At 43.6% G+C, this 23,465-nt stretch overlaps 1 protein-coding gene across 1 annotated transcript; it reads right to left on the minus strand.

The window, feature by feature from the left end:
• Positions 1–386: 386 nt before the first annotated feature.
• On the minus strand, positions 387–22,754 carry atg2a (autophagy related 2A). Its single transcript, XM_086085024.1, has 42 exons — positions 22,165–22,754; positions 21,450–21,612; positions 20,466–20,615; positions 20,212–20,314; positions 18,613–18,757; positions 17,735–17,941; positions 17,258–17,357; positions 16,885–17,049; positions 16,575–16,717; positions 15,603–15,681; positions 15,136–15,385; positions 14,801–14,942; positions 14,525–14,623; positions 13,851–14,006; positions 13,499–13,772; positions 13,351–13,423; positions 12,022–12,196; positions 11,794–11,936; positions 11,522–11,643; positions 10,652–10,812; positions 10,441–10,573; positions 10,037–10,221; positions 9,880–9,960; positions 9,442–9,548; positions 9,228–9,320; positions 9,076–9,146; positions 8,604–8,680; positions 8,176–8,346; positions 7,975–8,101; positions 7,660–7,889; positions 6,799–7,028; positions 5,913–6,048; positions 5,457–5,699; positions 5,272–5,373; positions 4,443–4,527; positions 4,076–4,229; positions 3,901–3,970; positions 3,732–3,814; positions 3,428–3,549; positions 3,192–3,346; positions 2,730–2,888; positions 387–1,801 (listed from the first exon to the last, which is right to left on the minus strand). Exons 1-42 carry the CDS (start codon positions 22,333–22,335, stop codon positions 1,565–1,567), a joined length of 6,072 nt encoding a protein of 2,023 aa, XP_085941150.1. The 5' UTR covers positions 22,336–22,754; the 3' UTR covers positions 387–1,564.
• Between the last annotated feature and the right edge of the window lie 711 nt (positions 22,755–23,465).

The raw sequence follows: 23,465 nt of genomic DNA on the forward strand, positions 1-23,465 counted from the left end.
CTTGCATACAGGTTCCGTCTAAAAAGAAAATAATAAAAAGATAAACATTAATCGATTTTGAATATCATTCAACACATCATTTGAACTACAAGCTTGTAAAATAACAAAAAAAAACGTTATTTCCATTAAAACAAACGTAACAAATATTTCACATTAAGGTTACGAGCTGTATTGTTTTATTTGACTTCTATAAATATATAAAACATAAACACAACTTTTCATCTCCTATTTTTCATGAGCTGAACTCATCCAGTAGACAAAAGGCCTACTTCTCTCAAATAATGTCTACAAATCTGTCGAAATCTGTTGGTGAACATTACTCCTTTGTCGAGAAAATCAACCCACCTCGCAGGCGTGGCATGCCAAGACACTGATGAGACAGAATGTAGTATTTTTTTTGAACAAATTCTTTTAATTATGGTTTTTTTTTTTTATATACGCATTGTTTTTGTACTATACAGGTCATTCATACTGTTGATGATAGAGTAAATAGCAATTACAAGCATACCCTCGTTACAAGCCAACCACCCTCACAGACATGCATCAGGCGCGCACACAAGCACACACCCTCTGTCACTCTTTCTCTACCATGCACGCAAACACACTCTTAGGTACATCATAACAAAAAGATAAAAATGTAAAACTTTTTTTTTTCCTTTTTTTTTTAAGAACCACAAACTCCATATCCTCAGTGGTTACTACATTCACATCGCATCATTGCTTAGTTTAAAAAAATAACATACACTGAATTAAATGAAAGAAAAACATACAAAACATAAGATGAAGGAACAACTATTTAAAAAAGGGGGAACGAGACAAAGATCTTTGTTGTCTCCAAATCTCATGGAAAACATTTTGTGATGAAAGTGAAGCACATGTCGACAACTGAGATGCGTCACTTGGTCGTGTGGTGTGATTTCTTTAGTTTGTTGTGAAGTTTACAGCTAGATTTAGAGGCTTCAAGTGTTTCTATTCAGTCAGGCAAAATAAAGGTGAGCTTTTCAGTTTGAAGGGTGCAGAATTAAGCAAGGCAACATAAAAAAAAAAGGGGGGGGCATACTGCTCACTTTATGGCACACGATGTTAAAGCAAAAAAAAATAAAAAATGGAGGCGACATATAGTGTCTCATCACTTTATGTTCTTGTGGGTTTTGTCTCCCATTTCTTTTCCCTGTACTCTTTGAAAGTGGGCGACTACCTGAAATGCCACTGAACTAGAAATCAAAAGAAGGGACTATGATGGCGATATGTTTGCACACTAAATCAAACGGTGAGGAGAATGTGACCATGAGCGTAATACTGAGGGGGGGTGAAACTCACAGAGTTCCTGCTGCATACGTCAGCCAATGATGCTGCAAACCCACATACACAACAATGGGCGTCACAGTAGGTGTTAGTCATTGCGTTTTTGTTTTTTGTTTTGCATTGGATGACACACTAACGATTGTTAGCCTATAGTCTTAAATGCAAAAAAACACAAAAAACATTTGAACCCAACTTTCACTCCCTGATTTCATATTCTCACACACGCACACACACACACACGCGCACACACAAAACACCATCATTCTTGGCAGTCCTCTGTGCGCCACTTTAAAAAGTCCTCCTTCCTTGCATCCGGTTTGATCTGGTTGCGCATGCCGCCCAGCAGATTGGAGGTGGCTTCCGAGGCCACGATGAGCGGGCGCACCACGGTGGGCGGGATCTGCCGCAGGACGCCGCCCACTGCGCCGGGAAGACCTTTCTGTTCGTGCCCGCGGGATGCTACATCGCAAAGGGTCTGAGCTGTGTCAATTACACCCTGGAGAGGGAAACCAGCAGATGTCGCTATGAGAACAAATCGAGTAATGGACCTCGGGCTGGGTGATATGGCCCCAAAAAACTTTTTTTTTTCCAGTCATACAGAGCGATTACAATTTGAATCGATTTTAATCTAATAAACCCAACAAAAGCTTATTGAAAGGTTTCATTTGTTTTAATCAATTCCTGTGGAAAAACAGAAAACAATCATGTATTCAGATTCAAAATCAGTTTGAACATAAACTTAACATTCATAAATGGCGCTTAAATAGCTACCACCGAGTAGCGATTAATTACAATAAAAAAAATGTAATCGCCTGACACCTTTACTTGTATACCAACCACCCATCTAGAATTTTGCTACTTGTGCAAAATTACAACTCACAGTAACATTTGGATGTAAACAATCATAAGAACAACAGCTTTTAAATATTCCAGAAGACAAAATTCGATTTCACGATTTAGCAAATTTTGAAACGATTCGATTTTTAACTCCCAGCCCTTTTCACTGAAGCTCCCGGGCTGTTTTACTGGATTTTGACTCATTTTGCAAGGCCCACAGAATATTGTGTTCCATTGCTATAAAAACATGGAAACGACTAACAAAAAAAAGATGAGTTTCTTTTTTCATCAGGAAAAAAATGTATACTTGTATCTGTTTCCGTTTATCAGCAATTAGCATTAGAATATAGCTAAGTTTGATCATTATTCACATTCCTGTTTTCGTGTCAGAAGCCGCATCAAAGCCTTCTGTATGCTCTTGCATAAAAATGATTAAAATAAACGTATTTACACGTTTTTGGGTTTGAATGAGTTAAAATGGCGATTAATTAAATTAATTTGATTTATTGCCCATCCCTAAAAGGAGCATTTCAAAATATTTTTTGAACGTGACATCATGGCGAACTGTCCGACACCGTCCTACTCACCTCTCTGACGGTGTCGTACGCCTTGGCGACGCCCTCTCGGAGGTCGGCGGGCTGGGCGGCGCGACGCGGCCGACTGGAAGGGGCCCGGCCCTCGGTGATGGCGTAGCGGTTCAAGGGAGGCGTCGGAGACAGGATGTCGTACACCGTCTCGGCGGTGGCCTGCAAAATTGGAGTGCCGCGGCTGACTTCAAAAGACTGAACTTTATTGATCCCAGAGGAAGAGTGGAAACATATGCGAGATTGCGGTCATCATATGCGGCTTGCAAATGGCCGCGGTTAAAGGAGGCAACATAAAGGACAAGGTGGGGTTAGTTTGCCCTGAGATCAACTATAATATAGACAACATGTGTTGTTGTGGTGAGGACGTCTGCAGTCCAGAGGTCCCGTGCTGAAAGTCTTGAGTGTGTATGTGCCCCGTGATTGGCTGGCGACCAGTCCCAGGTGTATGCGCCGCTCATGTACCTGAATGGCCTGCACCAGCCTGTTGCTGAGCTCCAACGCCGCCGACGCCGTGGACGTGCCGAAAGACGCCGCCCCTCTCTGGAGGCCTCGGATAATCCGCCCGTCTTTCCTGTACTGCTCGATGGGCAGCCAGAAGAGATCTCTCACCCCGTGGACTGGGAGGGGATTTTTTATTTTTTTTTTGAGAAGACACGTACATGATTTAAAACACATCTTCGGCGAAAGTGTGCACTCACACAGCTGGACAACAGAGTGCATGGGGCCGACGCCTCCCAGAATGCCCGGCAGCTGATTTTTCCTGATGTCGGTCAGCCATTCAGTGACGGCGTACTGGATCACTTTGTCGACACCCAGCAGGCTGGACGGGAGGGGGCGGGGCATGGTTATTGACACCATTGAGAAGATTTACAATTCACGTGTTCTTGAATAACATGACTAAAGCCCAATTCACAACTAAAAAATGTGACTTTTTTTTGTAAATGACCATTTGGACTATAACATTTGTCGCGTTGCACTCAAATATAAACAATTCAAATGTACCCGTGTCGACAGCAGAGCCTCTTCAGCTTCAGCTCGGAACAATTCAACTGAGCCAAACCGATGAGAATCCCTGCGAAGGTTCCCTGTGAAAGCGCAGCGGGCGGAGTTACTGTGAGAGTTATTGCAACACTTGGGACGGTCAAAATTGAAAGCGAGTGTGTGGAAAAACCTGTTCGATGACCACGTGTTTCCCGTGATAGTCCAGCCAGATAGGCACTTCGGAGGTGAAACGAAACTCGCTGAGAAGACACATGAGCGAGAAGCGGCATTACGACGACGATGATGATGATGCAGGTCTTTCGGGTAAAAGTTGGCCACGGGATCGAGACTGCGCTTTTTAATACCGGAAGTAGATTGGCTGCTCGGAGGAGGAGGTGGAGCCGGCTGAGGAGGAACTCTGCTCGCTGTGTGTAGTTTCTACTGAAGCCGCGAGATCCAGTCCCAGAGCGCCGCCTGCCTCCGCCTCGTCCGACATTTTCTGGGAGGCGTCCGCTTTCACTGCAGGAACAAATAATAACACACGCAACTTATATTGATGTAATTCATTTATTTATTTATTTATTTTACATCATGGAAAATAGCCTTCTGGCTAATTCTGGCTTTTTTAACTCGTGAATTTCTATGTGTTTTATTAAATTGCACTGTCCACCTTTAAATCAATCAAATCAAAACACATTTTTAAAAAAACTGCACTCGATGGATGGAGCGTACCTTCAGATGCAGGGTCCACCGGAAGGTAAGGGTTCACAGAACAGGCGAGGTTGCTGAAAAAATCCTTCAAGAAGAACAATGCATCCTGGACAGCAGACGGACAAAACGAGAAGGCTTGTTTTTAGATTTGCATAAATTAAAAGGTGGAAGCAAAATTGAAAAAACATACAACATGAAAATAAATTGGTCTCAACAAATTAAGAAAAGTAATGAATTGAGTTTTTTTCTTTTCTTTAAACACTGAATGAATGAATGAATAACCATAAAAGTGTATTTGTGCACAAATTTATTTCGACTATACACCCCCAGTGGAATTACTGCTTAGACTAAATTTACTCTAACCAGTAATCAGATCTTATTAGCAATCTTAAGACCAAAACGACCTGGTTAAAAAATATTAAAAACAAACAAACAAAAAAGATCAAGCCTATTTGCCTTTGAGATTAATGCAAGAATTTGAGCATTCAAGTTTTGACCGAGCAGGATTAAGTTGACCAGGAGCCCCTAAACTACATTCTTTGATGTCATAAAGTGTCACTTGAATATGAAACGTTTTTGGGAGCCATAGCAATCTAAGTGACATATACGTCAAATTAAGGAAAAATCAAATGTATTGTTGTTCATGCAAGTGGGGCCCTTGAATTTAATGAAGCTGTAACAGAAATGCTGTGTTTTTAATTTTGTGTGTGTCAGAACTCAAAATGCAGCAATAAAAGGCTAAGGAAAACCAGACATCAGGTTACAACCCTTTGAAACATTGTTTCATAAACTCCAACTAGCGTGGAAAAAAAAAGTGTTTGTACAGAAACAAGTTAGCCTGAGGCGGTACCTGATCAATGTTAAGTCTGAGTGGCAACAGACTGACTCGAAGGCAACACTCTGGACCGCCAAGACCGGACTCGGGACATACTTGCAGGGCCTTTATGGTCAACTGATGGAAAGTCCCAAATCTTTAGATGCCATATCAAAGATGGAGACATTAGCAAGGTCATGAGAAACGGTCTTGTTCCTCACCATGTTGGAGTGGGCTCTTCGGGGCATGCTCTCGCTCGTGTAGAGGTACAGGAACTTGTTGATTTGCGAGGAGGCCAGGCGGTCGCGCACCTCGAGCTCCTGGACGATGAAAACCTGCCTGGAGATGGGCTGCTCCCCTCCCGGGCCGACCCCGGCGGACGCCGAGGAATCACCTTCTTGTCCCGCCGCCGCCGCCGCCGCCGCCGCCGCCGCCGCCGGGTAGGACTCGTGCTGGAAAGACACCTAACGGCAACAAAGTGATGGACGTCAGGTTACCTCAGCTGGATTTACAATGCAGGTCCAAGTGCATGTTTCCAATCTTATGTTGACATATGTTCAAATTGCCCCACTTAAGGGAAACAAATCTGAATAGTGTCACTTAACCTACGATAAACTTGCATTCCTTATCATCTTCCCTCCTGGTCATAAAAACATTTGGACGTGCAATACACACACCTTGGTGAGTTGGATCTCCACCAGGAGGCCGTGCTGACGGCCGCTGCCTCCAGCCCACCTCCACGAGTTCTGGGGACGAGAGGAACCGGCGGAGCGAGATGGCGAGTTTCGGACACCAGATGGGACGGAACGACCCCTGGTGGTAGAAGAAAGGTATGGAAATGAAGCTAATGTTGAATCGAAATATACAAGATATGTGTGTTCATTTTTGTTGTTGTTAAGATTGTATTTAAAAGTTAAATATTTTAAAATTAACTCATTCACTCCCAGCTATTTTCACTGAAGCAACCCCCTTCACTCCTGGCCGTTTTACTGGATTTTGACTGATTTAGAGTCTCTTCTTTCATCAGGATAAAAAGTATATTTCTATCCGTTTCCGTTTTGCAGCAATTAGCATTAGAATATAATTACGTTTCATCATTATTCACAAATCTATTTAGAATTGTGAGTAAATGAGCTATTTTTTCAAAACGGCCCTGGTTGATCTCTTATACTCTGCTGCAACCTGCTGGCCAACTACCATTGCATCAAGCATTTTCTTCAGAAGCTTCATCAAAGCCATCTGTATGCTAAGCAAATGAGAATTGTACTGATTACAACATTGATTAATTAGATTCAATGGATTTTGCATCAGTCAACAAAAACAATACGAAATGTCAATGTGAGAGGCAGGTATTATTTTTTGTCCGTCCTCGCGGTCGTATCTGTGACTTTGGGCCTAGCGTGGTGACGTGCATCGGCGAATCAGAATGTGGACGTCAGTTGTGGCCATAGCAGCTCTCACAAAAAAAGTAGTACCCATTTCTTTTGATACTTCATTTCTATTTATCTCTCATAGACAAACAGACATTTCACTCTCACAACACTGCCCACCTTCCTATCTTACCTATTTGCATGCTGGCCGTGTATAGACGAGGGCTTCGCACCGAAGTCCTTGCCGCCGTACAGATGCCACACCACAGAGATCTCCCGCAGCACCACTCGGCTTTGGGGCACGGGGAAGTGGCTCGGAGCGCGGAGCAGGTCGGAGCTTCCTCGCGGCCGGGAGAAGTGGCGGTCCTTCACGTGGATGGGACCCTCCACCAACACCGTCACCACGGGCTCTCCGTCTCTGGGCTGCGGGGTGACACCAATGACATCTCTGTCTTTGCCATGTGTGGAAATGGTGCTATGCAAACAAACATGCCCGGTTCAATTTTTTTTGGGGTCTGATTTGTTAAAAGTGGAAGTCAACCGCAAACATTTCTTGACAATCATATGTCATGTGTGGCGTTGTGATGGATATTACATTTGTGAAGCAAAATCCAGCTGTTTTTAGCCATCTCAGGGGGGCGGCCATTTTGCCACTTGCTGTCAACTAAAGATGACATTACAGTTGTTCGAGGCTCAGGCAATGACCAATCACAGCTCGCCGGTTTTCTGAAGCGGAGCTGTGATTGGTTGTTACCGGAGACCTGAGCAACCGTGACGTCATCTTCAGTCAACAGCAAGTGGCAAAATGGCCGCCTTCTGATATTGATAAAAAAAACTGCTGGATTTAGCTGCCATGAACACAATATTAACCAGAATACCATATTTAGACGAGTGAGGCTGCATAGAACATATTATTGTCAAATGTCAATAACTTTTCGTGATGTTGACTTCCCTTTTAAAAATTGTACATGACATCGAACTGTAGTGGTTGGTGGAAAAAGGGCCTAAGACAATACGGTTCGACAGTGAGTTGATCATTGCCTCCGAGACTCACAGCAATGCCCATGCCGGGAGCCTCTAGGATGCAAAAGTCATCGTTGTCAGTGGAGGCCTCGGAGCTTTCCTCATCCATCATCATGTCTGCCTGCGCCTCGGTTGCCGTGGCGACAACACCGTCCACCTCGGAGTCCTCCTCCTCCTCCAGCACGGAGAGGTCGCGCCTGGAGGCCTCGCCGGGGAACAGGTAGACCGAGACGGGCGAGCCTCTCGGCATGGAGGGCGATCCTGCGCGAAAGACGCACGGCAATCCCGTGGCGCCGTCAGCATCTGGATGCTAAACAGTGACGCCATTAAAATAGCTCTGCCCAACCTGGATCGATCCTCTCTTCCTGGTGGCTCTTGTCTGTGTCTATTAAGGCATCGGTCAGATCACACTGGTTGATCTCAGCGGTTTCAGCAGCAGGGCAGGGGAGCACAGACGCGGGGCTCTCAGACAACTGAAGGCAAAAATAACATCTCGTAACTTTCCCTCCGCCACATTTATTTGTCAGATAAAACAAGCAAGCCTCACTGGCAGCTTCTGGCCGGCTATTTCCGTGGGCGAGGTGTGCCGAGGCGGCGGATGCAGGTCACCCTGGGAGACGAGGTACTGCAGCATGTTGACCAACGCGGCGCAGGAATCGGCGCACGCGTGGACGTGAACTACGTTGTTGGAGCAGCGGAGCTCAAACAGAGGCTGAGCCTGGAGAACAGTGGATGATGGGGGATTAGAGGAGCAATTCAAATCATATCTTTGGTTTATTATTTATTTTATTGGTTCCCATTTGTAAGGAAGCACCTTTTTTTTTTTTTTAAATGATACATTACAATTCCTTGAAAACTATTTAGAGAACCACTGCATTACTGCTAGTAGATTATACAGTATGCGATCTAACTTGAAGCTAAATAAACTAAGTGGGGGGGGAAAACGAAGTATATCTTCAGTTGAGCGGTGCTCACCAGCTTGCCTGTGTTGCTGCCTTTCCACGTGGTGATGGCGAGCTCCAGCAGGTCAATGTCCAGAACACAAATGTAGTCTGTGTAACACAAAGTTAAAAATAAAACATGTTGAAAAAATGGTTTCAATGTCAGGGGTCCTTAAGGGATGCTGCTAATTTTAATTTATTTGGTATATCTGCACTCTCAATTGGTCAATGTGCAAAAATGCAATAAAAACAACAATAAACATCACGAGTAACATTCAGCAAGTATTCACAGCGCTTCTTTTTTTCACATTTTGTCGCAGCCTTATCCCAAAATGGATTTCGATTTTTTTGCAAATGTATAAAATATCGTTTCGATTTTTAACACATTTGCAAAAACAAAAAAAGCAAACTTCTTTTCTCAACATCTTGGAATAAGGCTGCAAAAAATTATTATAATATATATTTTTTTTAATGAAGTGCTGTGAATATTGTATTGTGTGACGCACCCTTCCTCAGGTCCACTACGTCGCTATCACATTTGTCGGAGAGGTAGAGGGCGGAGTCATCCAAGATGAACCTAAACCAGATGATCAATGAAAACTTCACAACACGTTTTGGACTGCGATGCCATGTTCAGACAACAGAGGCCATGTTTTACCTTAGGTGGAAGGTGGCTGTGTCGACAATGATATTACTGGACAGAGAGAAGGACTCTGCCGTGAGCAACATTCGCAACGGCAGATACAACGGCCTGGCAGATGGAGAGCAACAAGGATTCAAAACTGCAGGTCCAATAATTGCACAATTCCAATACAGGTGGAGGATCAATATGCATCAGGACTTTAGCGGGATTAAAAAGTCACAGTGATTACCGGTAGTCAACTGCACATGAAGCCAAGTGCGTGTGGAGGACGGTGATGACGGCAGGTGCGGTGTATCCCAGAATCGGGTCGTCGATGACGTCCAGAAAGTCAACCAACTGGAAACGCAAACAAGACTGAATATTCCCCACTACACAACTTTATTGCCTTTTTAAGCCTTACAACACACACTATAATCTCATTTAAACTTCTTAAGCAAAAACTTTGGGATACAGCCAGAAAGCTTAATAGCTTCCAGGTCATGTGACCTGCGGACTCAAAATTGGTTTGGAATAGTATTGCTGGGCCTCCCAACATGAGATACGCCTCTTGTTTTTCAAATTCACATTTCTCAATATTTTCTATGAATTTTTCTATGTAAAAATTAGCAAAGATTAGCAAGGTGGATTTCAACACAGCGGAGAATTACTACAATTCTAACAGGGTCACCTGCTCGTGCCAGCTGTGATTGGTCTGCGTCACGTAATGCCGCATGGTGGCGCCCTGAAGTCGAAGGGCGACAAGGAATTCCTAGCAGGACACAAAGAGGCATTTTTCATTTCAGCGCTCCAGCAAGTGGATGCTAATCATTATTGTGAAGACGCACCTTGACCTTCCTCTGCGGGTCCAGAGTAATTTTGATGGCCGTGGACAACATTTGTGGCGCCGCCTCCCTGCCGCTCACGCTGCTGACTCCCACCTCGGTGGGGTAGATTGTTGGGTTCAAGTACTTTGGGGGAGTGAAGTTGGGCATTTCTACCCGTGACGGAATAGCCGTGTCTTTCACTACAGCTGCAAAAAAAATAAAAATAATGTGGAATTTCTCTTCATTACATGATTTAAAAGGAACCCATTTTGTTTAACACTGTGGCATGAAAGCGTGCACGTGTTTGATTGGTGTTAGGATTGTCAGGAGATCCTTGGAAAAAAATCTCCCCTGAAAGGGACCCAAAGGGACAAAAATTTTGAGAACCGCTGATTTAGAGTCTGATGAATAAAATGTGTGCGTACCTTTATGGTAGAGCTCCACTCGTTGGCTTTCTAGACACAAGAAACTGAGATTTGGGTCATTTTGGTGCTGTGCTACACTGAACATCTTCCCTCCTTCCAGGTCGAGCACAATTTCTCCATGACTTTGATCCTCCTGTGTTCATTTCATCAATTAAATTGGACATTAAGTGACGTATTTTATTTCATGCGATAAAGCTTTTCAGCGACTTGCCTTCTTGTCCGTCCTGGCTTGAAGGCGACCTTTGCCAATGACGACCGTGAGTGAGAGGAGGCTGAGGTTGTGGTTGGGGTTATGCTGGAGCGCCGACTTTGTCCTTCCTGATGGCTCATTGGCCAAGTAGAACTGAGGCTCGTCCTCCTCAGAGTCGGAGTCTTTAGCAGCAGGAGGAGACAGTAGAATGAACCTGCTCACTACTGCACTACAAACGTCCATTTTACACCAATGACTCAATTCATGAACTCATTCACTCCCAGCTATTTTCACTGAAGCAACCACCTTCGCTCCCGGCTGTTTTACTGGATTTTGACTGATTTTGCAAGGCCCACGGAATATTGTGTTCTATTGCTATAAAAACATGGAACCTACCAAAAGAAAGATTAGAGTCTCTTCTTTCATCAGGAAAAGGTATAATTTATCTGTTTCAGTTTTGCAACAATTAGCATTAGAATATAGCTAAGTTTCATCATCATTCACATTCCTGTTGAAAACACTGTCAAAAAGAGCTTGTTGCAACATGGCCCTGGCTGATCTCGTATACTCTTTTTTTGTAATAACTACCGTTGCTTTAAGATATCTCTTCATGTCAGAAGCTGCATCAAAGCCTTCTGTTTACACTTGCATAAAAAAACAACCAATAAAAACATATAAATACGTTTTTGGGAGTGAAGGACAAAGTATTACAAATGTGTTTACACGTTTTTTGGGTTTGCATGAGTTAAGTGAGAAATTTTGTATTCTGACCAAACTACTTGAGCATGGTCGGTTTTACACAATCTCAAGATGGTACAGCACACATGTAAATAATGTCGTGGCCCGAGGAATGCATGTTTCATTTTGAAATATTCTCAAAATGCAACTCACCGAGTCGAAAAGCCGACTTGCAGAGTTGGAACTCGTCGTGCTGTTGGTGACTGTGCATGGGGCTGTGGGCTGAGGAGGGGGCACGGGGAGGCGACTCCCACATCAACAGGTCATTATTGATCCTGCGCAAAGAGGTTCAGTCTTACTAATGTTGGTAGCGATTAAAGATAACGCAAGCTAGTACAACATTGACATGAAAAAAAAAGTCATAGATTAGCATAGTTTAGCACAGAAACTCATTTTTGTCATAGGCCACATGGTAGTTATGGTACCTGTTGTAGATGCTTTGGAAAGCCTGCTTGCTGGGCAGAAGGATGTAGGCCAGCGGAAACCGAACATCCACAGCACACTGACATTGAGCCACGCACTGGGCCTGAAACTGGCTCATCTCCTCAGGGTCGGCAGGGATCACCATCTACAGAATCAGGGGTGAAGGAGCCGGTCAGGGATCGTGTCAGATTGGAATGTTTCACGGGTAAGTTCATTGTGGGGTGGCGCACCTCCTCCGTCTCAAACATGGTGCGGTTGGAGGAGAACGGGGAGCTGCTTTTGTCGTTGATCTCGCAGTGGCTTTCAAAGAAGGCGGCCCCCAGGTCTCGGGCGAGGCCCAGGTTCAAGCCGGCCAGACCCGCTGCCGGTCCCTGCGCCTCGCCTCCACGCACTCGTACTGATAGCCTAACAAATAAACAGTTGAAGCGAAGACTTGATAATTAACAGGAATGACTCGGAAAATAGGGGAAAACACTGCGTTTGGCGGCGAGTTGACTCGTTGCTGGGACGTCATTGATATTTTTGCTCTGCAATAACTTATATACACTGACAACAGACAGCTTCGTTTATGAACCTAAGCCAGGGGTCGGCAACCTTTCCTGTCAAAAGAGCCATTTTAGGCCTGATAAATAACCAAAAAGGTGTATGTAGCTGCAAAACATTTGAAGATTGTGATGAAGGGAACAGTGTGTTAGTGTTAGTCTAATACTGTACTTAGTGCACAGGGCCCAAGAGCTAATTAAAGCTCCACCACCAAGGACAAAAAAATATGAAGCATCCAATACTTTGATATTCATTTTCTTCTACCTTTTCATCTTTAGTTTTTGGATTTTTGGTGTGTGTAATTTTTCATATATTTTTTAGACTTTTCTGCCTTGTCTAAAATATCTGACATTTTTGGCAATTTTGTGGACATTTTATTATAATTTTCGTGATTTATTTTATTTTGGGATATTTATATTTACTTTTCGAACGTTTTCTTTCCTGCCTTTAAAATAAAACTGACTTTTTTGGCAATTCGAAAAATATTTTATGGTAATTTTCTGCTTTTGGACATTTACAGTTACTTTTGAACATTTTCTTTTCTGCCTTTTTTATTCAATTCTGACATTTTTAGAAATTTCATGGACAGTTTATGGTAAATTTATGCTGTTCCTTTTCTCTCTTTGATTTTATGATCACTTTTTGGATATTTTTAGGTAATTAATTTGGACACTTTTTGGAATATTTATTTTTTCTTCTTTAAAAAAAATCTAAATCGTTAATGAATTTGAAATAAAACAAACAAAACAAATTAATATGTAAAAAAATATATATTAATTTCTACTATTTTTTTTAGACATCCACAGGGAATTACAGGAGAGGAACTAAAGAGCTGCATGCTCCAGAGCCTAAGCAATATTAGTTTGAAAAATGTTTCTAATTGTTGACTTGTACTTAATAAACACGACGTTTCTAGTTAAACCTTTATTCTGCAGACTGGTCAAATACCTGCTTGCCATCCGCCATTACCAACACACCAAACAATCCACCGCGCATGCCCGAGCATGACCACTCACCTGGGGAGAGAGTCATGGCTCTTCTTTACTCTGATGCAGGGGAAAGAGCCTCCCTCCCAGCCCTCGTACGACCCTGGGGACAAAAAGACGGAGTATGTGCATTTGTACCTAATGTTGTGGCCGGTGAGAGCAGTGATGAATTAATCACCATGCAGATCAGTAAAGGAGGCTTCCAGCAGCTGGGTGAGGCAGGGGGCCGAGAGCTGACCCTGGTTGGGCTGCCCGCTCTGGAGGTCCGGCGCTTCTTGGTGCCTGAGCTCCAGCTCGGTCAGATCCAACACCAGCGTTTCCTCCCTCACCGCCCTCTGGCTTACGGGCTGGCGCTCAGCGAGGGGCCGCAGGTCCGGAATGGGGAAACGAAGTCTGAGGACGGCGTGCGGGGCGAGGAGGGAGAAGGAGGAGTACAGCTCGCTGCATTGCGTCTGAAGGAGAACGAAAAAAACCAAGTCAAAAGGGGAATTATGGTCATACGGGCGGAATCAATGTGGGTGTGATCCCACCTGAAGGTTGTCGGGTCCGGGCGGTTCTGCAGGACGGTGGCTGAAGGCGTTGCTCAGGTTCCCCAGCCGAGTGAGGATGTCCAGGTCTAACTCGGCGCTGACATCTTCCAGCTCCACTCGCACCACGCTGTCACGCCGGACCACCCGCTGTTTACCCTGCAAGCATTTAACAAAATATGCTCTAACATGTTCCTTCCAATGTACTACTAGTGTGTGTTTCCGAAGGCCTACATTTTACAATAGAAAAATTACAGTTCAATTTAATTACATTTTTAAGTACAATAGATTTGCATTTACGTAATCTTTCGGAATTGTTAGTTTTGGAAGATTTATTCAACTTAATTTTCATTTGACTTTTATGTGCAATATGTTTCTTAAAATCTTTTTTTTTTTTTACTTGTGACATTCAAGCACAATGTTAATGTTCAAACTGTGCATAATGACTTTGTCTGAATTTACTCACAAATTAATTTACCCACTGTGAAATCTGGCCCTGTTTAGTTGAACACCCAGATTTTATTCTGTTGTATGAATAGCAATAGGCAAAATACAGGGATTAATTATACCTACTGCCATCTAGTGGAAGAACCTTTAACTGTTCAGCCTGTCGCTGGCGTAGATGGATGAACAAAGATAATTTATCTGTACTCGTGTGTGCGTGCATGTCTGAATACCTTCCTCAGGTGCTTCTCAGTGAGGCTGTAGTGTAGCTGGGCACACGGTCTTGCTGCGACTCCCACTGTGAACATGCTGGCTTTCTGGAACTGGAGCAACTACAAAACAGATGCATAAAATGTCTATTACAGCTTTATTCTTGCCTTAAATTAAAAATTTCTACTGTCACATTTGCAGCATCGTGACTTTTTCTAGGAAATGTAACTTGCTGTCTGACATACCTGCGAAATAACCACTTTGATCTTGTGTATTTTTTTTTTTGTGTGTTCTTTTACCTCGCTGTACTGTGGCTTTTTGTTGTCCCAGAGGCACTCCAACATTTCTAGCCTGCTGAAGGAGACGTCGGAGGTCACCGCTCGACTGTGGCGTCTTCCGCTGCGCATCTCGCAGGAAACCTGCACCGCTGCCCCCGTCACTCTGAGGGGGAGACGGTCAGTTCAGAGCACGGAAATGGCCAGAATCCAATACAGTGAAACCGTGTTCATAACAGGGGATACTTTCCACCAGCAACAAAAAAAAATCCACAATATAGTGCAATCACACAAAAACTTTTATATAGTTAAAAAATCTGCGAGCGAACGGCAGTATGGATACGCTCATGTTTTCCTACCTGAGGTGCGAGTGAGGGCAGGCCTTGGCGAAGCCGCCTCTCAAGTGGTGAAAGTCTCTCTCGCCGAACATGCTGTCCTTGAAGGAGGAGAGCTCTTGGAAGAACACCTGGGACATCTGAGCCAATGAGGAGGCTCCCTCCGGCGTGGTGGGCGGGTCCTCCTGCAGCATGGTTAGGGTGAGGCCGCCCAGAGTCAGACGCAGCAAGGCGTCGGGCTTCAGCTGTTCGGCGTTGCCACTTTGAGAGCGACCTGCACGGACAGACGGGGAATTTTGTACTTGGGTGGCTTCATATGAGTATTTATTTTTCTGACAACTTTTTACTTGAATGCCATATATTTTAAATTTGATAATTGCTCTTTCTACTTGTTACTTTGTCATAACAGGCTTTGTATTATTTTTAATCTAAGTATCTTTACTTCTACTTCAGTACAGAGCGTGAGTACTTTTCAGCGCAGTTGACGTTACCTCTGATTCGATGGCTGGCATGTGGTTGACCGGAGAGACAACCTGCTACGGGGTAACGTCTGGGACAATTCATGAGGCCCTAGAACGCAAAAAAAGAACTGACTATTTGTGCAGGTGAGTATCATGTGTATAAGACGCTCAAGTGTCTTAGTGGTTTATTGGCATTTCAGCAGCCAATAGAGATCCTGATGTCACGTGACGTATTTCTCTGAACACGCCCCCCCCTGCAGCTGGAAAGTATTGGCGCAGCGTTAATGGGCTACAATAGCGTGGAGGGCTAATACTAGCGGTTACCCGTCAACTTTCCGCCCAAGAGCAATGACAGTCATTGTGATGAAAAGGACATGATATACAGACATGTTGGATTGCCGATGAAGTGTTAGGAGGTTTTTTTTTTTTCACCTTGGCGACCTTTTAAATCTGATCATACAAAGGCTTTACAAGTTTGTGCAATCCGGATTTATTTCCCCTTTATGTGTGGTCAAAATGCTATCAAAGTTGGCAGTTTGACGCAAGTGTTCCAATGTTATTTATGTACGTTAGCAATTTAGCGGCTGCTTAATAATCGTCCGCGGCCGCCGTCATTTGTACCGTAAGACGTCTTCTTTATAGTGTTGGTCAGTTATTAAATTCAACTTTATCTAATAAACCGTAGCAGCACAAATGAACAAATCAAATTATTTCCCCCATATTTTGCATGTGGTAACAGTTAGCATCTGCTGATTTAGCCACTATGTACAAAGAGCAACATTGGCTACGCATTGGTTCCTCTTTCGGTAGCCTGGAGCATGCGTGATCCCCTTTTTTTTTTTTGCCTCTTCTTGTTGTGGCAGCTGGTCCACAACAGCTGTCAATCATTGTTAAAGTGTGGCGATTGCCGTTTACTCAAAGTGGTTTCTATGCTCCCAAAATGGCCATTTTGGGACGCGTGACGTCAACGCCAGGATCTCTATTCCCCCACATGACCTGTACCTGAGCGGTCAGTGCTCCAGGCTGACTGAGGCTAGCCAGACTGTGCGTGGAAGAGTCCATATCGCTGTCTGACTGCTCGCTGCCCGAGCGGACCGACGTCATGCTGCTGCTCATCCCCGCGGGGCCCATGGAATAAAACATTTCTGCAAAGACACACAACTTAACACATCACGAGGCCGAAATGCTATTTTGCGGTAGCGGGCTTTGAACTTATCAGTCCGATTAATACAGGTGGGCGACTGACTTGTGATTTGCACATCTTACTCCCACATTTGCTTATTAATCAAGCAGTAATGCCAATATCCCGCACCTCCGTTTTCCAGAGTGGTGACATAAGGCTCCAGGTCGCACTCGGCATCCCAGTCCTCGTCTCTGGGACTGGAGACCAACTGCTTGCTGAGGTCGTCTTCGATCATGCGCAGGTCGTCCGAGTCTAGTGGCCGGCTGCACACGCCACCAAGCTTGGTCTCGGACTCTAGAGGGAAAAAGAGCAACATGCCAAATGTGACGCAGATGAAATGCGTGCAATTTGAACGTGGGCATATGCAAGTTGTTACTTGTGTTGTCAGTGTAAACACAGCCACATTGATCAGATCAAGAAATAGTCCAAATAGAAAAAAAAAAAAGAGATCGTTGCAATCTGCTGTGTAAATCCAGCCTAAATAATGAGGTGAAGCCAATACCTGTTTCTATGCAAAGAGCTGCCAGCAGGTCAGTCAGGTGAGTTATCTGAGCCGGAGACAACAGCATGTGGACACAGCCCACCTTCCCATCCAACTCAAACTGGTCAGCAGAAATGACGAGTGTTAATGTGCGAGGAAAACAACATCGTGTATTGCACTAAAGTGATTGATTCCCAATCCCTTATTACATTTTTGTCACTTTTCGCTGCAGGTTTCGCTGAGATTACTGTGCATTGATGAATCAGGAGTAATGGCCTGCCCTCTATATGTTCAAATTGGAACTACATTCATTTGAAAAAAAAGAAATACGTTTTTTTTCTTCACTGAACTTAAAAATGACAAAATTGGAGTTAGCTCACTTTAAATCTCAGTGGCTCATTTTTAACTGGTGGTGTGCTGCGAGATTTCTCAAATATGGCTAAAAAAAATGCTGGGAAACACTTCACTAACGCACAATAAAGACATATACGCACACACCTTTGGTCCGGGCAGCATATCGTTCTGCTTGATCTTGACCGTTGTCTCGATGAAACCGGAGCAGCTGCCTATGAGCAGGGGCTGAGACGGGGGAACCTTCAGGGGCTTCGCCTTTTCTTCCACCTGCTCGTCATCGTCCCTTTCCTCTTCTTCCTCATCTTCCTCGCTGGCGGTGGCTGATTCTGGCTTTCGCTCCTCGGGAACTTCCTTGAGGGGGGGCAAAAACAGCAATGACTGTTACCTCTGCCAGGGTTTTGTGATTGTTCATCTCAGTGAAAAAGTAAAATGAAGGACTTCTGACGTTGTTTCACAATTATCTAAAAATAAATCAAATTGGTTTACGCAACCCTTTTTGACGTTTTAAAGCAAACACAAATTGTGCTAGATGGAAACGAAACAGTCTATTACTAAGCTATACTAATGTGTTAATAAAAATAAAAATTACAGCAAATATTTGTATCACAAAAAAAAACAATAGCAATTTGAACTATGGATGTAGCAAAACTATTTTTTTTGTAAAAAAATTAATAAATCCCAAAATAAAAAAAGATCTGTTTTTTAGACACATTTCTTTATTTTTAAAGGTGTTTTTTTGTTCTTTTCTTTTTTTTTTAGCTGCAATATTAATTGTTAAATATGCTTTTGAATTCTTTGTCCAGCCCTATTGGGCCTCTAAGGCAACAATGAAGAAAAAAAAAAAGTCCCCTGACCCAAATTATCACCTCCAAAAAATTGTGAGATCTCACAAAGGTTCCCTTTTCAAATTTGATTTTTTTCCCCATGTTCCCTGAGGAGTTCTGTCCAGTCCTAACTTTTGGGTCATGAATAAAAAGCAATCCAATTTTTTTTTTTTTTTTTACGGCTACTATGGCGGCTACCTGCTGCGTGCCAATGCTGTCGTAGAGGAGCTGCACAGCGCTCAGCTGGAGGATCTTGTGCAGGAAGGCGGGTGGCTGGTGGATGTCGACAGGCACGGCAGTCTGGCTGGATGGGTCGCGCACCGCCTCGTCAAAGTACTCCAACCTGGAAAAGATCATCAACAACATCATCATAGCTGCAGTTCGTCCATCGGAAGTGCCGCTAATCATGTCCGGGGTCTCGGGCGAGTGCGGCTGCTTGTTTGTCTGTATGTGCCCTGTGATTGACTGGCGACCAGTCCAGGGAGAGGCTCGAGCTCATCCTTGACCCTAATGAGGACAAGCTTGCAGAAAATGGATTATTGGACGGATAATAGAAAATACAGCGGTTGCGATCTCTGCTGACTGATTGTGTATTCATACAGGGAGCCTGAAGGACTTTGTCAACATGCCAGAGCTACACACAAAAAAAAAAAAGGCTCAACAGAGTCAAAGAAGGGTTTGTTCAAATATAAAATACTCACTTTTGTACTGTTTTCGATTTTTAGAAACACAATGGGGTGTTTTCAGTTCAAACTCAAGAATGTTAGACTTAACAAAGTGTGGAATCATGGAGGGTAATTTGTCGGTCAAGAGGCACTTTCGCCATAGTTAAGTCATACACTGTGGCGACATTCCACCTTTGAACACCGTCCCGCCTCACAACCTTAGCAACGTACAAACCCTATTTGCAAATATTCTCTCAATCAGGCTGTGCTGTTAAATGTTTTACCACACACGCGGAGATGAGGAGCAAACAAGTGGCAGCCATATTTGAGCATACATACAGTAAAAAAAAGAAAGAAAAGTAAAAAAAACAAAAAAACAAAAAACAAGAGAGACTTGTTGAGCGTGCAGCAGCCTTGTTTGTTTTGGCGAGTCCTCATTTGAATTTGTGCACCAAGTTGTGATTGTGTTTACGGTTTCCCTTTCCTGAGCAAGTGCAGCCGGCGGCCGTGACATTCAAAACCAGTGAAGGACTTGAAATCGCATTAAACGGATGCGCTTTTGTTCCCCGTAATAATAATAATAATTAAAAAATAATAATTTTTTGTCATACAAAAAAGAATGTAACTAATATATTACATACATTCATTACACACAAACAAATACTTTTCAGAAGGCCAATTCCTATTCCATTTGTATATGATAAATCATTTGGATTGCTTCTAGTTATTAGATAATATTGAGATTTCTTGGGATGATGAATTTGGGTTTTTTGGTAGCTGAAACCTAGAATCATCAAAATCATAATACAAAGTAAAACAATGACGTTTCACTGTGTGTTATTAATCTAATATAAATCACACTTTTTGAATTGAAATTCTAGCACAATAATATTCTCATTTAGTGAGATGACTCGAACCGAACGGATGCGGCAGCAGAACCACATGACTTCTCCCAGCCAATTAGTGAAGACACGCAATGATGACCATCCAAATTGTAACAAAAGAAAACCATTATATTATCCGTATGCCTGGTTATGACGATGAATGAATATTTAAAAACCAGCTTCGCAATTGCTGACATTATGAAGGAAGGCGCAAATCCTACAAACAATATATGTTGAGTGCAGTTTACCGTTTGATGTGCACCTCTAAGGCAACGCCTGTTTCCAGGTCCGGGGGTTGGTGCTCAATGCGTACGATGGTGTCCAGGAGGGTGACTTTAATACGACGAAGGACTGCGCACGCAAGCACACACACACACGCACACACACACACGCACGCACGCATACACAAACAAACAAACAAACAAACAAACAAGATGAACAGTCGTGTGTGTGTTGTTAGATGGGGGAGGGCGGTGACGGCGCTTCCACACTTGAAACCCACCCGTCTCTATGGTTTGTGCAAACATCTCCAGCCCCTCCAGCGGGGCCGGCGGCTCCTCGGACGCCTCTGGCGGGTCCTTCAGGCACTCCTGGGCCAGCTGCATGCTGGAGGTCATGCTGGATGACCAGCTTTGCGAGTCCCAGCCGCCACCTGTGCACAAACGTTATAATGTTTTAAATATGAAATGTAAACGCTATAATGTGAACGTAATATAACATAACATAATATAATATATTACATTTCCATTACATTAGTGTCACAGTTGGCTATTTCTTTGATTCCATTGTATTGAATTGCAAAATATTCATTAATTTTTAAAATTGTTATTGCTAAGTTAGTTTTTTTTACTTACCTCTATGTCCCTAATGATAAAAGACGAAAGGACGGTTTGACATCATTTCCATAATTTTCTCTTTGCTCAAAGCAACATTTAGGCAGCTAACATGATATTTCCTGTTATTTGAAAGTAATTCACAGAATTTCCGGTGCACTCGTTAGCATGGTGCACGTGAGCACATTGCAAGGGGTACGCACAGTTCGATACAGTGCGCACCGAACTGATACAGATGCATGTCAAATATTTTTATTTTGGGGAGGAGCTAGGTTTATCCTGGGTTGTTAGTGGAAGTTACAAAGAGTCTTCACATCATGTGCACTTCCAGTGCATTTATTTGAAATGGAATTATCTGTAAACCAAAATGTCTGTGTGCATGCCATTCACGTCACGCGGCTCACGCCGCTGTGGTGCTAATTTACATAATCACCACTACTGAGTTTTTTTGTGCATGCCCAGGACATGATCAGATAGGCTTAGCCACGATCCAGAGCCACTTTCAAGCAATGGCCAGACGACACTGTTTGTCACACCTGCCATCACGTCAAAGCCAAAATGGTAAGCAGAGCTACATTCGGGTATTTTAACAATCTTAAATTGTGAAAACGTGCATAATAAGTCTGCCTTTTTGGACCTGGAAGCCGACTCACCGATTCGGTACTTGGGCCTGCATGTTATCTGGAGACCCGACACTTCTAAGGTGCAGTGGTCAGTGAGCAGAGCTTGCCAGGGAATGGTCACTGTGATGCTGCTCACAAAGCCGTCCACTATCTCCAGGGGAGCGCCCAGGGACTCCAGAAGCTCATTAACAGCCTAAAGAGAAGACATGCATGTGACATAATGAGTGACACGCATAAATGGAGAGGAATGTTGACTCATTATTAAAAAGAGAAAATAAAAAAAAAACTGTGATGACGGCTATAGATAGCTTGGTTATGATTTGTTTTTTTTAATGTTAGCATTAGATAGATAGATAGAATCTTTTATTTGCGTATTTTATCCACAACTTGGCAACAAAAGGTAATACAGCTTTACGTGTATGACTTTCGCGTTGCCACGTTTTTTTTTTGTAGAAATTCACCTAACTAGAAAGACAAGCCAGATAAGATAGACGGAAATTCAGAGAGAAGTCAGCAATGGTGATTGAGCATTTGCCACAAGTGTGTTTCCTCGAAGAAACGCGAGCTGTACTGCGAGTGCGAGAGCATGACGTCGGAGATTGTTGTTGTTCGACACTGGCAGTGGCGTTGCGAAACAGCCGAGACAAGATTGTGGAAAGAAGAAGGAAAAACACGCTCACGCAGCACGCCGTGACGGTAGCTGGTGGCCACATTCCCCCCCCCCCCCCCCCCCAAAAAAACTCACCCACACGTCGAGGTTGATCTCCTTGATAACCCCGCTGCCATTGTACAGGTCCAAGCCCAGTTGCTCCAAGCTCAGGCGCTCCTGCAAAAAGTGGCCGAGATAGTGCTGGAGGAGGTACCGACAGGCCCGCTTCTTGATGGAGCCCGACCAGGGGAAGAGCCAGCGAGACATGGGCCCAGCGAGAGCGGGGGAGAGGGAGCGAGAAGAGGCGGCGGAGGAGAACGAGTACGACCGCAGTCCTCGGGAAACTGCATAACAGGCGAACGCGAGAGGGAGCAGAAGCAGGAATGAGCCACAGCTAGCTGCGGGGGGCTAAGGAAGGGGCAAACCGTAACTCCACTTTTCCCAGGCTCGACATAAAAACTCGAGGAGAAGAAAATGTATCCTTTGTACGCGACGAGACTCCCCCCAACCCCCTCCGAGACTACGACTCGCTCGCTTAGGCCGCCGGCCCGTCGCCGTGTCGGCTCATGTTTTCGACGCGTTTTGGCTCGCAATCGAGCGACAGGTCCTGGTGCTTGGTGTCTTTCTCTTGTTTCTGGGGTTGTTTATTGTTATCACACGCCAACTGACGGTATGGCGAAGTCGTCTGCGTAATCGTGACGCGACCCGGAAACGGGAAGCGTAAACAGACGAGCGACGCCATCTTTGTAAGGGCAGTTTCTAAAAACAACAACAACTTTATTTAACACACCGCATAACATAGAACAATTTCACATATTTTGTAGTTTCCAATAAATTGATAAATGAATGAATACATAAATACATAAATGAATATTTGCATTAAGTTATTTTCTCCATTACCTACCTGTAGGCCTATGTTGTAAAAACATACAACTACTGTAAATTTTATTTATCTGATTTTATACTGTCTCTTTCTTTTTATAGTTGTTTTTATTTTAATTTTAGCTTCTGTATCCTTTATACCCTCCCTGCAGGTGTTCTGTGTTTTTGTCATTTGTGGTATACAATGTCTATCTTTCAACATGTATTGTACACTATTGTTTGAATAAAGTTGTGCCAAACAAATGTCTGCTTCACAGATTGCGACTCTAAATTGTCTCCTCTCAACACACCACCACATCACTGATTTTCTATCATAATTAATAAACACTATAAATCATGCTAATAATAATACAAAACAGCATGGCTTTATGTAATATTTTATACAAATAAATAGCAGAATTCAGACAAACCCGCTTCAACAACAGAATGAGCAGCAGCCACTTTAAATGAGATTATGGTCACCATGACACCCCATCGATTGTATTCCAGGTAGGATGTGGATTGCAGTGTAATCT

The sequence above is a fragment of the Leptonotus elevatus genome, chromosome 9 (assembly GCF_054856555.1).
Source record: "Leptonotus elevatus isolate MCC_2025b chromosome 9, RoL_Lele_1.0, whole genome shotgun sequence".
Classification (NCBI taxonomy): Eukaryota; Metazoa; Chordata; class Actinopteri; order Syngnathiformes; family Syngnathidae; genus Leptonotus; species Leptonotus elevatus.